Consider the following 13,087-nt stretch of genomic DNA (forward strand, 5'->3'; position numbering starts at 1 on the left):
CTTGTGGCATTTCATATTTCCAAGAAATCCTCATCTTTTCCTGTCACAGAGTAGACACTATAATAGCCGTGCTTACAGCTAATTACCACTCAAGGTGGTTAGAAAATAGGCTGAAACTGGAACTATGCACCCAGAAACAAGGAACAGGAGTGTTAGTTTGTAAATTCAAATATCGTTTTCATCATTTTTCGCCTCTTCCAGTCATATGTTTTTGTGCAGTGAAGCATCGGAGCAGTTTTGGTGTGTGTGCAGGTTTACCCGTATAGGGAGGTCAGTATCAAAACCCCCAGACGTGCTGCGGTACTCGGTGGGATAGATGAGGGACAGCGACCGGAGTGTGTGTTCCAGCAGACAGCAGGCGAGTGTGTACGCCCTTTTGCAGCGCAGTCGCACGCACACACGCAGGATCCGCTCCAGGTCCCCCTGGTATTTCAACAGCTGTTCACCATCCACACGGGTTACCTAAAAACAATACAGCACACAAACACACACACACACACAGGCACATACGCCCAGAAGCACACACAAGACAAAGGCATTTCAGTGGAGAGTTGTGTCTTAAATATTGAGGTTCTCCTGTAAATCACAGCATCTGGCTCGTTCTCACTCCCATTAAGCTCCCCGGAGTAATAAAACAAAACAGAAAGGGTATCAATATGTTCTGGTTAACAACAAAGCTTTTGGATATTTATGGCCTTGCTGGGTGCACACTGCAAAGAGAGTCTCTGGCTCATTTTTCCCCCCCACATATTATCACAACTGTCGTCCTTTTCTCTTTTTTTTGTCATTGCATTTATCATAATTATACCTGCTTTGAAAAGAAACAGATTTGTGAAGACGGCTTTCAACTGTAGCGTTTGTAATCATTTTAACATGAAGTTACATTGTGAGACATAAATTAGCTGGGCTGATATTTCTTCTAGTGTTGAAGCCCCGTGGAAAGTGATGGATCCTTGTTTCACCTCAGAGAGCAGCTGGAGATTCCACAGCAGCTCCTTATCCAGCTCGTCTTCGCTCAGCAACTCCTCGTCTACACGCACACACACAACAAACACAGACATGCATGAAGAAGCTGTGTCACGTACTGCGTTGCTCTCCAAATAGGCTGAATTCCTTTTGCCGAATTTTGAGGCCATTTCGCGTTTTAGACATGCTGGTTGCGGCTTTCGTTGGGGAAATTTGATGAGGGAAAGATCTCACCAGCTAATGATGGAGGGGGTCAGTTTTTGTATTAACTTCGTTAATTCATCATGAAGTAAATCTTGAAATGTCTGTAAAAATCACAACGCCGTCAGCCACAGTTGTTTTTAGGAAGTGGACCATAACAAACACACCAAAGTGGGATGTGAACATAGTGATTATTAAACCTACATATTGACAACCAGCTTTGTGAATGTACAGCAGGTTAGCATGCAAAGATTAGCATTAGCACAAAACTGCAGCCTCTTAGTACTGGATTGCCTTGCAGGATTAGCAGCACGGCTGTACTTCTGGTCTGTGTTTTGTTCCATTCATCAAGTGCTAAATCACAAAATACCTTTTTAATAATTACATTTAATAATGTAATTAAAAATTAGTCTCAAATTAACTGACTTCAGTCAACATTATTGGACCAATGTGATCTCTTCTGACGTCACTACACAAACAGTTGGTTTTGATGAACTAAATCTTTTGTTAGGAGGACCTGAACAGTCTTCATGCAAACACACCGTCTACACTACGCACACAGACAGCGTGATACTGACTGTCAGTGATTTGGAGAATGATGCTGCAGCAGTGAGGGACAAACAGACGGAGAGACTCAGCAGGATGACACTGCAGACACGGGCATAGAAAAGTGCACACAAACACACATTTAGATGCACAAGCATGAGCATGCAGACAATCACGTCATTTAGGAGCGATCTCTCCAAAAATGAAGTGGCACAGCCAACAATGAAAAGTAGAATAAGTCACAGAAGATGAAGGATAAATTAGAGTGTAATATGTACGTGGAGGCGTTGAATGGAAAAATGTAAATAAACCAAATAACATGAAATAATTTTTTATCATAACCTCATTTGGGCCGGTAACTATTTCTATATCGACATCAGTATTTGATATACAGTGGTACCATCTCCTGTGCTGCTTTTTTCATTTCAAATTCCCAAATTTACATTTCACAGCAGAGAGACAGATATGAAGAGCACCACCTGATGAAAATAGACATTTACCTTAGCTGCAGCTCGACACATGTCAGCCACCATCCTGCCTGACACGCACGTCTCGAAAATGTTGGAAGTGGCAAAATTGTAGACCTTCTGCAACGCCATCTAACATAAAGGTAGAGTGGACGAGGCTCAGATGGTGCATATGTACCAGCTCATACGTATGTATTCAAATTTCAAACATCAGCGTATTTTTGGCTTCAAATACAACATTGATTCTTCCAAAAGACTTGTAATATGCATTGCTGCAGAAATGATGTAAGATATTAGTGCTGATTGTATTCAAAGTGCTCAGCTCTATCAAAGACAGCAGTGGATAACGTATTATCAACAGAAACTGCATGCTACATCTTCAGAACACAACCACTGCTGCAAATCCATGCTCTTCTGTAACTAGCATGACAATTGCTTCATCAAGTCGCTGATTAAAAGCGGCTCACTTTATATCCTCGTTCCATCAGGCCCCTTTTTGAACAGCGCACATTTTCACTTGTCACGGTAGGAAAAGCAAAGGCATAACTAATAAAATTAATAGTGCCTCAAGTCTATTCAAGTGTCCCTGTGAGCCAGCACACACAAAAACCAGCACCTTGAAACCAAAGCAACCAAATGGAACATTAATTTAATTATTTACAACTGTATTTCAGCAGCTATGAATATATTGCCTATAGTACCACTTCCATTACATATGCTGTTATTAATAATGAATGCGCTTATTATGTTTCATGTACATTAAAGTCTAGATCTTGATCTGAATTTTCCTACTACCTCAAAGTTATTCCATGTGTACACTGTCACTAATCAGCCAGTGGAACAAGCTGTCGCCTTTTTTTCTGTGTCCCTGGATGAGATTTTATTTTTTAACATTGATCTTAAATGCCAAACTGGAGCTGTGAGGTTTGACAGACGTGTTAATCTGTGAGACATTCGGGATGGGTAGTTTCTGCTGAATTTGGACGGACTCATCAGACAAACGGATGTAATGTAATGGTTACATTATGTATTATGAATGAAAATGTACCTGTAAAGCCTCAGAGGACCCCTCTGGGAAAACTGAGGCTTGAGTTTTACATGAAATATTCATGATTGCATATCCAAACACCATTTTAAGGAATTATTGAAGAATATAACTCAGTTAATCTGCTTTATCAGGACTATGTAGGTGTGATTTCATCACGTTTGACAGCCGGTTATCTGGCAACACAGGCACCCAAGAGATTCTCGTCTTATTTTGATCTAAATATTGCTAAGCCTTGATTGGTTCACAGGAATATGTTACATCAGCTTTTTCCAGCTGAGCCCTGCCTAATTCAAACCAGTGAGAAGAGCAGACGAGACAGAAATATGAAGCAACCAAAACCGTTCCAACTTCGACAGAAACATTTGTATTTGTGCAGGAGGAACTCTCTTTTCATTCAGCTAAGGCGCAAGTTAGAGATTCGGATTAAAACCATGAATTTAGGTAAAGGAGGTGATGCTGCCTTAAAGGCAGGAATCAGCGATACCTTGTATATTTCGGCGGAGCACTGCGTTAGGATGGTGCTCACAGTGGAGGACAAGCCCAGCTCCACCAGGCTCTCCAGATGAGTCTGGGTATCCGTTTCCATCTCATCTCTTGTTTGTTCCAGGGTGCTGCTGTCAATCAGAGCAAAACACCTGTGCAAGGACAGATACACACACACACACACACACACACACACAGAAGCACACTTTTAATCACCCGTCAGCAATGCACATGTCAAAGGTGAAGAAACCAAAAAGGCTGTTTTATGCATCCCGCACAACTAGCAATGCAGGCCAGTGCATTCCAAACAGGAAGACACACGCTCAGACTCAGACGTTGACAGTGAGTCTTTGCTAAGTGACAGCTGGACTTGTTAATTTGTCTCTACCTGTCGAGGAACTGGACAACGAAGTCTTCAAACTCAGCTGAAGCAAAACACAGTTCTTTCTCAATCTGAGAGGGACAAACAGTCATGATTAGTTTAATTTATTTGATGCCGTTAAATGTGTGCTGGTTTATTGCTGAAAAGTCGTCAACCCACTTTAGAGCAATGGTTTGGAATGAAGAGAACATTGATACCAAGTCTTTTCAGAATAGGAAGCAGGAACAGCATGTTAAGGCAGACATGACAGAAGTGATATCAATCTTTTTACTGGCTCTCCCAAAATGTCAAACTATTTCTTCGGAAAGTTAGAAGGCTTTCAAATGATAAATACCAAGCGCTTCAAGATTTTTGCATATCCTATTACAATATTATGTTTATTTGGTCTCTCTTTTGTGATTAAATTGCTCATGTGTGTCCTGTGCATACCTCTGTGAGATCACTGTGCCGAGAAGGAGCAGATGAACAGTCCACTAAAGGCACCAGAGTGGTGAAGGTGGCGATGAACTGGAACGTTATCTGAACAGAGCGACACAGCGGGACACAGATCAATTTACATCATCCAACGTTATCACAGCCTGACTTAAATAACCCACCAGATGTTGGCGGAAATGCCTTTCTTAAGCGTATTAATTCATTCCGGTGTGATGGATTATTGTAGTCTGGAGACAATGAGCACACTGAACAGGAAATTCAATCCATTTTATGATCCAAGCAGAATCTGTTGATTGGGCAACATTAATTGTGAGTTCTTCAAACTGAGATACTCATTCCACTTTCAGGAATTATTAATACGATGGAACCGAGCATGCACAAAAAATGTAATCAGTAAGAGCTTTATTGTCTACATGTCTTGCAATTCTTCTTCATTACTAATCAGCACCATGCACCACGCATTAATCACCATGCACTTGCTGAAGTCGTTGGGGTCCACCCCTGGCAGCGAGCCCATGAGCAGCGGGAGCACGTGCACGCGGCCCTCTGGGTAGCGGTTGTTAGGGGAAACTAGGCTGCGTGCCATGCCGATCATGCAGCTGAGAGTTGCTGTGAGAGTGTGCGGCTCCGTCAGGGTCTCCATCGCTGCATAAGTCCTGTTACAGTCGATACAAGGAGGTAAATTGCAAATTGAGATGATGGGAGAGTTGTGGGAGGATGGTGGCGGGTGGGGGGGGTGGGGGGTCAGAGACTTGAGATAAAGATACTGCACGGAGTGAAAGGCGCAGGTGCATATGGCTGTTCTGAGAGCAACTGGAAGGTAATTATTGTATCTTAGTTGCTCATCTGGCTGCTTATAAACACGATCAGCAGTTGCAGCAGTTTTGTGACACATCGATCATGGAGGCAATTAAGGTACTTTAAACCTTTAGCACCCAATGGCTGCAATTTGTCGAAATTCATACTCCTTCTCTGTGTCATAACTCTAATCTCAGTCAAATCTCAGCCCACTGATACGATACACATATTTGACAGGTCGATGAGCCTTGCGCTTTCAAAGGACGCTGTCATTACTGATTTGCATTGCAAATGAGTGTGAAGCACCTCAGGAATCACAGAAAAATATAAGTAATGCTGTTTATAGTACGACTTCAGAACTTCCTTTAGAAACATAACAGCGTCAAGGTTTCTTCCTTTTATATAAGAAATTTAAGGATATGCACATTAAAGGAGGCTTTCACACAGAGAGGCTAGAAAAAGCAGGTAGCTAACAGGCTGAAATTTTATAAATAATGTATCTCCTGTCTGCATCCAAAAAATAACAAAATAAATAAACAAATATGGGTTAAAAAAAATTAATCGTATTAATTTCACATGAATTCATTCTGGATATATGTCATTTTTACACACTATTTTCAATTTCATATTTTCACAGTGCAAAGGTTCAGATATCTCACGCAAATACTTACTTCTCAAGTACAGGTGGTATAGCAAGTTCTGGTGTGAGGAGAGCCAAGTTCTGAAGAGCATAGGCTGCATCTGTACTGCCAGTTTTACTGCACAACACCAGAGGAGGGCATATGAACAAAACACACACACACCCAGGTAGATAATCACAGCTGACATCAGGCTCGTTGTGTGACTGCAGTCACTGGCTGAGAGCTGGGTTAAATGACATGTCTACAGAGCAATGGGTGTGTACACGCAAATTACACAGGGATTTCTTCATGTCTATAGTTAAAGATAACTGTTGTTATCAAGTGCAATGTCCATATCTATGTTACAATGGAGGTATATTTAAGAATGCTGTTGAAATAAGGAGTTGTATGTGAATTTTTTAAAGTAAACGTTAGCCATGCTAATCTCTCACGCACCAGGAGCGCCTTGGAAGCTGTTATATTTGGTGGAAAAAGGACATAACTGTTGAGACTAAATAGGAGTTGGGAAACCAAATAAGTGGTGAGAATCTATTTGTGAACCAAGGAATCTGTCTGAAAAGATAAAACGAGTTTCTGGAGACATTTTGGTCATGAAACGTGGGTTAACTAGACCACTGACTGGCTCTGAGACTGGAACACGCTCACACCTACTCCTACAGTTTCTATTTTCACAGATAGCTTCACCTAACAGCTAATATTATCTTCTATATTATTAACATTGTGCCTCTCCTAACCTTTCTCTTTCATTTTAATCTTTGATTGCATCACTGTGGTTTCACAGAATGTTGTATTAATACTTTATGCTTTATTTTCTCTAACCTCTTAAATCCTCTTATGTATGCACAACTGTCCAAACTAGCATTGAATTTAAGATCACCAGAAAATGTGAAATTACGTTTTCAAGTTAATCGCTGCTGAACACTATGTTTATTAACATGTGTGTAATGTTGATTATGTATATATTAAAAAAAAAAAACTTTATATGATTGTACAGGCAAAGTGAAGCTGTCGTTTTGTGTTGCAGCTGTCACTCCAGCCCCCGTTGTGTAGTACCTGAACATGGCCAGCAGGGTTGCTCCAATGAGGCTGCGGGTGAACTCCTGCAAGTCTGCATCGGTCAGCCTTTGACACTCAGGAACCATTTGGATCCAGCTGGGGACAGCGTGACGTTCCCGGTGCACACGGCGCACAACGCAGGCCGGCAGGCGCTGAAGCAGCCGCATCAATCGAGACTTTCAGGCACACACACACACACAAGCACGCTAGCCTTATCATCTGGAGACACATTCCCACATTCTGCCATAAGCAGATCCGTGATATTGTTCTTTTCTCCAACACTTGTGCATTTCATTATTGTGCTGTTAGTGTGTAGCGAACAAGCCAAGTCCTGAAGGACAGAGTATAAATCAAAGGAGTGCGACAGCAAGCAGCTTAAAATGCCTTCCCAACTTACTCACAGTGTTTATATGTGTATGAGAGATAGTGAAAGACTTACCTGCCAGCGGCCGTGATTGGATGGATGGTAGAAGGAAGCAATGCTGTTGAAGAGGCAGGTCAGCTCTTTTTGTGCGGGGTTCTCTGGTCCGCCCTGCAGGGATACAGTAGGAACTATGTGAATATACAAATACACATAAAATCATTTATTTATTTGTTTATCTGAGTGAGAAGAAGCACACCAGCAGCGCAGTGATCCACAGCACCAAGTGTCCAATGTCGTAGGAATTGGTCAGATACCGCGGTGCCACCATCTGACTGACCCCAACTGGAAGGTTCAAACTGCGGAGGATCCTGGTGAATATCTACACACGGATACACAAAATAACGAGTGCTCGGCCGCACGCAGCAGTCCCTCATGGACACAGTTGCCTATCCATGTGATTCTGCTAATGACTCACCGTGGGAATATAGGGGGTCCAATCCACAAAGCCAATGTTATCATTGGCAAGTCGAGCAAACAGGTTCACGAGGTGCTGCGAGAGAAAAATCAAACAAACAGTCACTGGGAGTACCAAACTCACATAAGAGCTGTGACTTTCATACAGCTGATGCTGTTTCGAAAAAGGCAGCACTGAACTAAGAGAGTAGATGAAAGTAGAGCAAGGACACCAAACTCTCTCACTGATTGGAGACAGATATTTAATTTCGTCATTCGTCATCGTCGTCAGGAAATGTACAGTAGTGTGTTATCTATCTCTCTATCTATCCAGATGACAGAGTGAGACTCAGAGTTAGAAGTTAGACGATAATAATAGTTAGGATTCAGCTCAGGGACCTTGGGATGAGCATGTCAGTGACAGGGCCCCACAAATACAGTAAAACAAGGGTTTTTGTGTGTTTGTGTATCTCACCCCTTCCCAGGTTGGCTGATTTTGCACTGAGATCCAAAGATTCATTAATTCATCAAACCACAACCTGAAAACACACACACACACACGAAAATATGACATTATATTCACAGCTACAGACAACTAGACACACACACCTGAGGCTAAATTCCCCTTCATCTATCTCTAATTCCCCAAAATATGAACTCAGTCCCTCCCCTGCAGATTCTGGAGGAGAGAGAGAGAGAAGCTGAAGCGGAAAAATAGAGTATTAAAGATGATGTATTGTGGAAACTGTGCAGAAACCGCTGAGGAAACTAAGAGTAAATCCAGACAAATAGCTAGTGAAAGAGTGAATAGACTAAAGAATGTGGTGAACGCTGCGAGGAGGCCCGGTCGCTGATCGGCGTCAGAAAGAGAGCGAGGAGAAAAGGTTTTCCAAGAAAGAAAAACATAAGCAAAAAGAAAGAGAAGGGGAAGAACTGCTAATGCAATAAAAGCATTATGTATTGAAAACGTCCAAAAGCGTAAGCACAGCGCCTGTGAATGTGGTCATGCATAACATTTAGAGACACATTGAAATAACTTAAAATATATTTCAGATTGAACCGAATTTTCTATTACAGGACTGAAAAAAGGCAACATATTTGTCCTTTTTTTCTGAGGTAGATATTTTTTGATAAAAGGTGCTTTTTGCTAAAATTTTATAAACCCTTTATGGTTGTTCTGGCCCTGAGAACCTGCGCTTGGTGTTTAATCAGGTTTCTAAACGCAGCCGTTCAAGTTGGCCCACTTACTGGAAGCCCTGGCTGTGTTCCTCCGGGGGCATGATGGTGGGCAGGAACAGCTCCATGTTGCTGATGGCCTTCTGCATGATCGCGTCAAACACACACAGAAGGGGGCGCCACTCATCCAGCATCTCCTTGGTGGACTGCGGCGGGAAATACCTGGGAGGTTGACACAAGCGTAAACGGCAAGGACGAGACATGAGTACAAACAGACGCACACAAGCAGTGTGAGTGGCTGGTGATACATATACACACACTGATCTACAGAGCACAGCTCAATGGGAGATCAAAGCGACACATTATCCGCTGCACAAATTACATGATCACAGAGAATGAGACTTACAGTCTGCAGCTTTTGATCAAAGCCTTCAAAATGTGGTCCACTGAGCTGCAAACAAGCAGAGAGAGGAGGTGTGTGAGAGCGTGTTTGTGGAGGAATTCAGCTTTAATTATCTTGGAAGAACCAAATGTCCTGAACGAGGATTTAAAAAAAATAAAATAAAACAAAACATTCAGGCTGCAACCAGCAATTATTTTCATCATCACCTAATCTGCTGGTTATTTTTAATTACTCGATGTATTAGTCTATAAAATGTGAGGAAATGCTACTGATAAAAACTGTCTGGAGCCCAAGGGGACGTCTCTTTTAAGCTTTTTGATGTGTTATATGCTGAACCTGTTGGTCGCCCTGAGGTCAAGGTTTGTGACTCAGGCCCATCTGACAGGCAGTAACTAATAAACTTCCCTTAAATCTCTTTAAATGCATTTCATTTTTCTTAGTCTCGGCCTTTGGTAATGTTTGATGCAGGCATCATTTATAATGTTTTACCCCTGATTATTGTTTCTTCATATTTTATTCTTCACTTAGCACCAGATCTTTTTGATATATCATTTCATTTTCATTTTAATCTTATCTACTCTTTATTGCTCTCGGGCTATTTGGCCTTCCATTTTTTTCTGGTGTTGATGTCACTTGCTTAATCTATCCATTAGTCAAAAAGACAACTGGTCCGTATTGTTGGCATCTTTTCCTCATTAGATTCACTGACAGTCAAACTGTCTACTAATCCATATAAGGGGGCTGCCAGTTTGGGGACTAACAAATGATTACATCAAAAAATCAAGATGATAAAAAATGTGTTTCACGTTGGCAGGATTAGTTGTTTAGATAAGCTGGTAGGAGAATTCTATTGGTGAGATCTGCAGCAGCTGTTTCCACCCATCTCCGGTCTTTATGCTAAGCTAAGTTAGCCTGCTGCTTGTGGTAGCTTCATATAGCAAATATACATGTCAATGTAAACAGAAAAGTCCATACTTGGGGAACCAGATGAGTCCAAGGTGCTCAGTTTTGGAGTAGATAACCCTGTCGTACAAATCATAGAGGGGTCGCCACGGCAACTGGAGGTCATCCCTTGACAGCAGTTCCTTCTTCCTGTTCGAGAAAGCAGTCATTTACGTTTAGCTGTCCAGTTTATTTTTGCAGCGCCACAGGCAGGTGCTTTGGCTTTTAAACATTCGAAAGAACAAACAGGAAAAAATTGCAGGCTGAGTGAAAATCACAGTTATCACGTTATATTGATGTGAGAAATTGCAGGGTCCCTAAAGCGGTCTGTAATTTCAGAAAAGTGACTCACTACCTAGCGGGCTGTGCTCAACATGCTGACTGCCAACTTCCGGACATGTCTGCAAACACAACGCCGTGACTCTTTGTCTTCAGCCGAGCGTCCCGTGAGCTGACAGGTGACATTAAATGTTGCTGGTATAAGAAACTCACACTAATGCAAACATCCTATAAGCGACGCCATAGAGACAAAGACAAGTGGCCTTTTGCAAGCTAACCACAGTTAGCTCACCTTTTCTCATTCTTTTTCAAAGACCGCAGTAATTTTTTAAACTGCACAGTAAGTGTGCCATTTATGAGTACTTTATAGGTTTTAGAGTCAATGTGGTATTTTTTAATCCTCCTGAGGAGCTTTAACATTGCTTTCCTTGTGCTATATTTCTTGGTCTCTTGTTTTATGGCATTTTATAATGGAATAAACCCCACAGTGAGGCACCGAAGAATATGGGAAATTTCCACAACCTCAGTTTCCTCTTGTCTTCTCTTTTCTCATTCATCTAGCAGCTATGGAACAGACTCTCATTGGGGAGACTTGAAAAATTAGGGAAAGATGAACTGACTGCAATTCAAAGGATTACAAAAAAAAAAAAAAAAAAAAAGCCTACTGAGACCCAAATGCGTGATGCTGAGTATCAAATTCATCTTTCAGCAGTGAGACCTGGCACTTAATATACGGTTAGCCCAGATTCTTCTCTTTTCATCTAATGGAAAACACTCAGACAAATGACATCTACATTAGGATGTTGTTTGTGTGATGGATGTGGAAATCATAGAAATGTGTGGAGATAAATGGGATGAGATGAATGCGACCGTCCTGAAGAGTATCTTGCAGTCACAGGAGAAAATGACAGATCTGATTTTGGAGACAAAAGCAAGAAGTAACAAATGTACTGTAAGGCCAACGCGCTGTCTGTTTTAATTACTCTGAGTGGGTCTGTTGGAGTGTGTGTGTCGGGGTGAATGACCGGGTACATCTACTCAGAAATTGTAATTTCTGCATTGTTCAGTTTTGTTTACAGTCGCAGTGGATTTCTGCTCCACTCGACACTCTTACTCCTCCACATTTCTCAGAGATGTTTTAATTTTTCTTCTTCAGCACATACTTGGCAGATGCTACTTACTATTATTAGAATTACTAGTTTAATTTAAAATCGATTTTTTACATTTAAAGGTGAGACGGCTTGTCCCAACTTCCCAGAGCCATTTAATTTCATAATGTTTTTTAACACGAAAAGAAACTTCAGATAGTTTAAATTTAAGAGTTAATGTCCTTAAGATTTAGCACCAAATGTTAAATAAAAAAAATTAACACTGTATATAGAATAGTTTAATTTCTTTTTCTTACCACATAATTAATCTCATAATGCCCCAGACTTATCTTGTGTCGTCCTGGGAGATGCACTCATGACAAGTTATTCGTAATAATGATAACATGTCAGCCCGAAGGATTTCCTGCACAAACAGGACTTTGCCTTTTGATTTAATGTACCAGGAAGGACAACTTTGAAAATTATAATCTTTGTACTCTCTATAACCATTACAGAAACAGGCTATATTATGATCATACGACTGAATTGCAAATTAATTTTTACTCCTGGACCGCTGAAGTAAGTGTAAAACTTGTGCAGCTCCTCAGAGAATTAAAAAAAAAAAAAAGGCTGCAAATGAAGCTCTATCAAAACTTCAGTCTGGATGCACTTTGTGCACTCTCTCTTAAATAACTTTCACAGCATGAGAGGGAAAACATAATGGAGCCGACTTTAAGAGGGAGAGAGATAACTATTGTTTCCACCAGTGAAAATTAAAGGAAAAGTGTAAACGCAAAGTAGCAGTAGAACTGGTGTCATAAAGTCAGTGATATCTGTCTGTGGTCAGCTAACGTTAGCCATCAGATGCTTCTGATCACACCAGAACAGCTGCAGATGCAGACTCAGGTGAGGATGAAAGGCTTTTCTATTTTTCTGCATTCTTATGAACTGTGTCATTGCGCTTTCTTGAAGGTCTGGCAATCACTGTTCATTTCGCAGCAAATGCAGATTACAAGGCAGGTGAACATTTCCTATAATTAAAACCAGAGATTCAGAGGATTGCAGGGACTCGGTGGAAAGATGCGCCATCTGAATGACTCTTATTTTGTTTTCCAGACGCTGTTGGCTGCTTCAACATCCAAATGGCAGCGCTCCAAATGGCACAGAGGTAAGTGAAAAATCCACTTTAACACAACATGTGACTTGACATCAGCTTACTGCTTTTGGCACAGCAATGCTTTTTTTTTTTTTTTTGTTCTGTTCTGTGATCTCATTATATTAGAATATCAGAGAGCAGGAGAGGCTGACAGTGGGGTGCCCAGCTTTTTTCTGCTATAAACAAATGTCTGTCAATACTTG

The 13,087-nt window shown here is 41.3% G+C and overlaps 1 protein-coding gene across 1 annotated transcript in view; it reads right to left on the minus strand.

Moving 5' to 3' along the window:
• The window catches only part of psme4b (proteasome activator subunit 4b), a 31,144-nt gene that overhangs the window by 16,789 nt on the left and 1,268 nt on the right, over positions 1–13,087 (minus strand). Inside the window, exons 3-19 of the mRNA XM_029528364.1 lie at positions 10,395–10,511; positions 9,423–9,467; positions 9,089–9,238; positions 8,316–8,379; positions 7,863–7,937; positions 7,644–7,766; positions 7,463–7,555; positions 7,021–7,199; positions 5,998–6,084; positions 4,998–5,184; positions 4,523–4,612; positions 4,100–4,164; positions 3,713–3,863; positions 2,214–2,312; positions 1,746–1,815; positions 963–1,030; positions 259–462 (exon numbers count right to left, since the gene is read on the minus strand). Of these exons, the coding sequence (XP_029384224.1) occupies positions 259–462; positions 963–1,030; positions 1,746–1,815; positions 2,214–2,312; positions 3,713–3,863; positions 4,100–4,164; positions 4,523–4,612; positions 4,998–5,184; positions 5,998–6,084; positions 7,021–7,199; positions 7,463–7,555; positions 7,644–7,766; positions 7,863–7,937; positions 8,316–8,379; positions 9,089–9,238; positions 9,423–9,467; positions 10,395–10,511 (1,867 nt within the window). The remainder of the gene's footprint in view (positions 1–258; positions 463–962; positions 1,031–1,745; positions 1,816–2,213; positions 2,313–3,712; positions 3,864–4,099; positions 4,165–4,522; positions 4,613–4,997; positions 5,185–5,997; positions 6,085–7,020; positions 7,200–7,462; positions 7,556–7,643; positions 7,767–7,862; positions 7,938–8,315; positions 8,380–9,088; positions 9,239–9,422; positions 9,468–10,394; positions 10,512–13,087) is intronic.

Source organism: Echeneis naucrates, chromosome 19 (assembly GCF_900963305.1).
Source record: "Echeneis naucrates chromosome 19, fEcheNa1.1, whole genome shotgun sequence".
Taxonomy (NCBI): Eukaryota; Metazoa; Chordata; class Actinopteri; order Carangiformes; family Echeneidae; genus Echeneis; species Echeneis naucrates.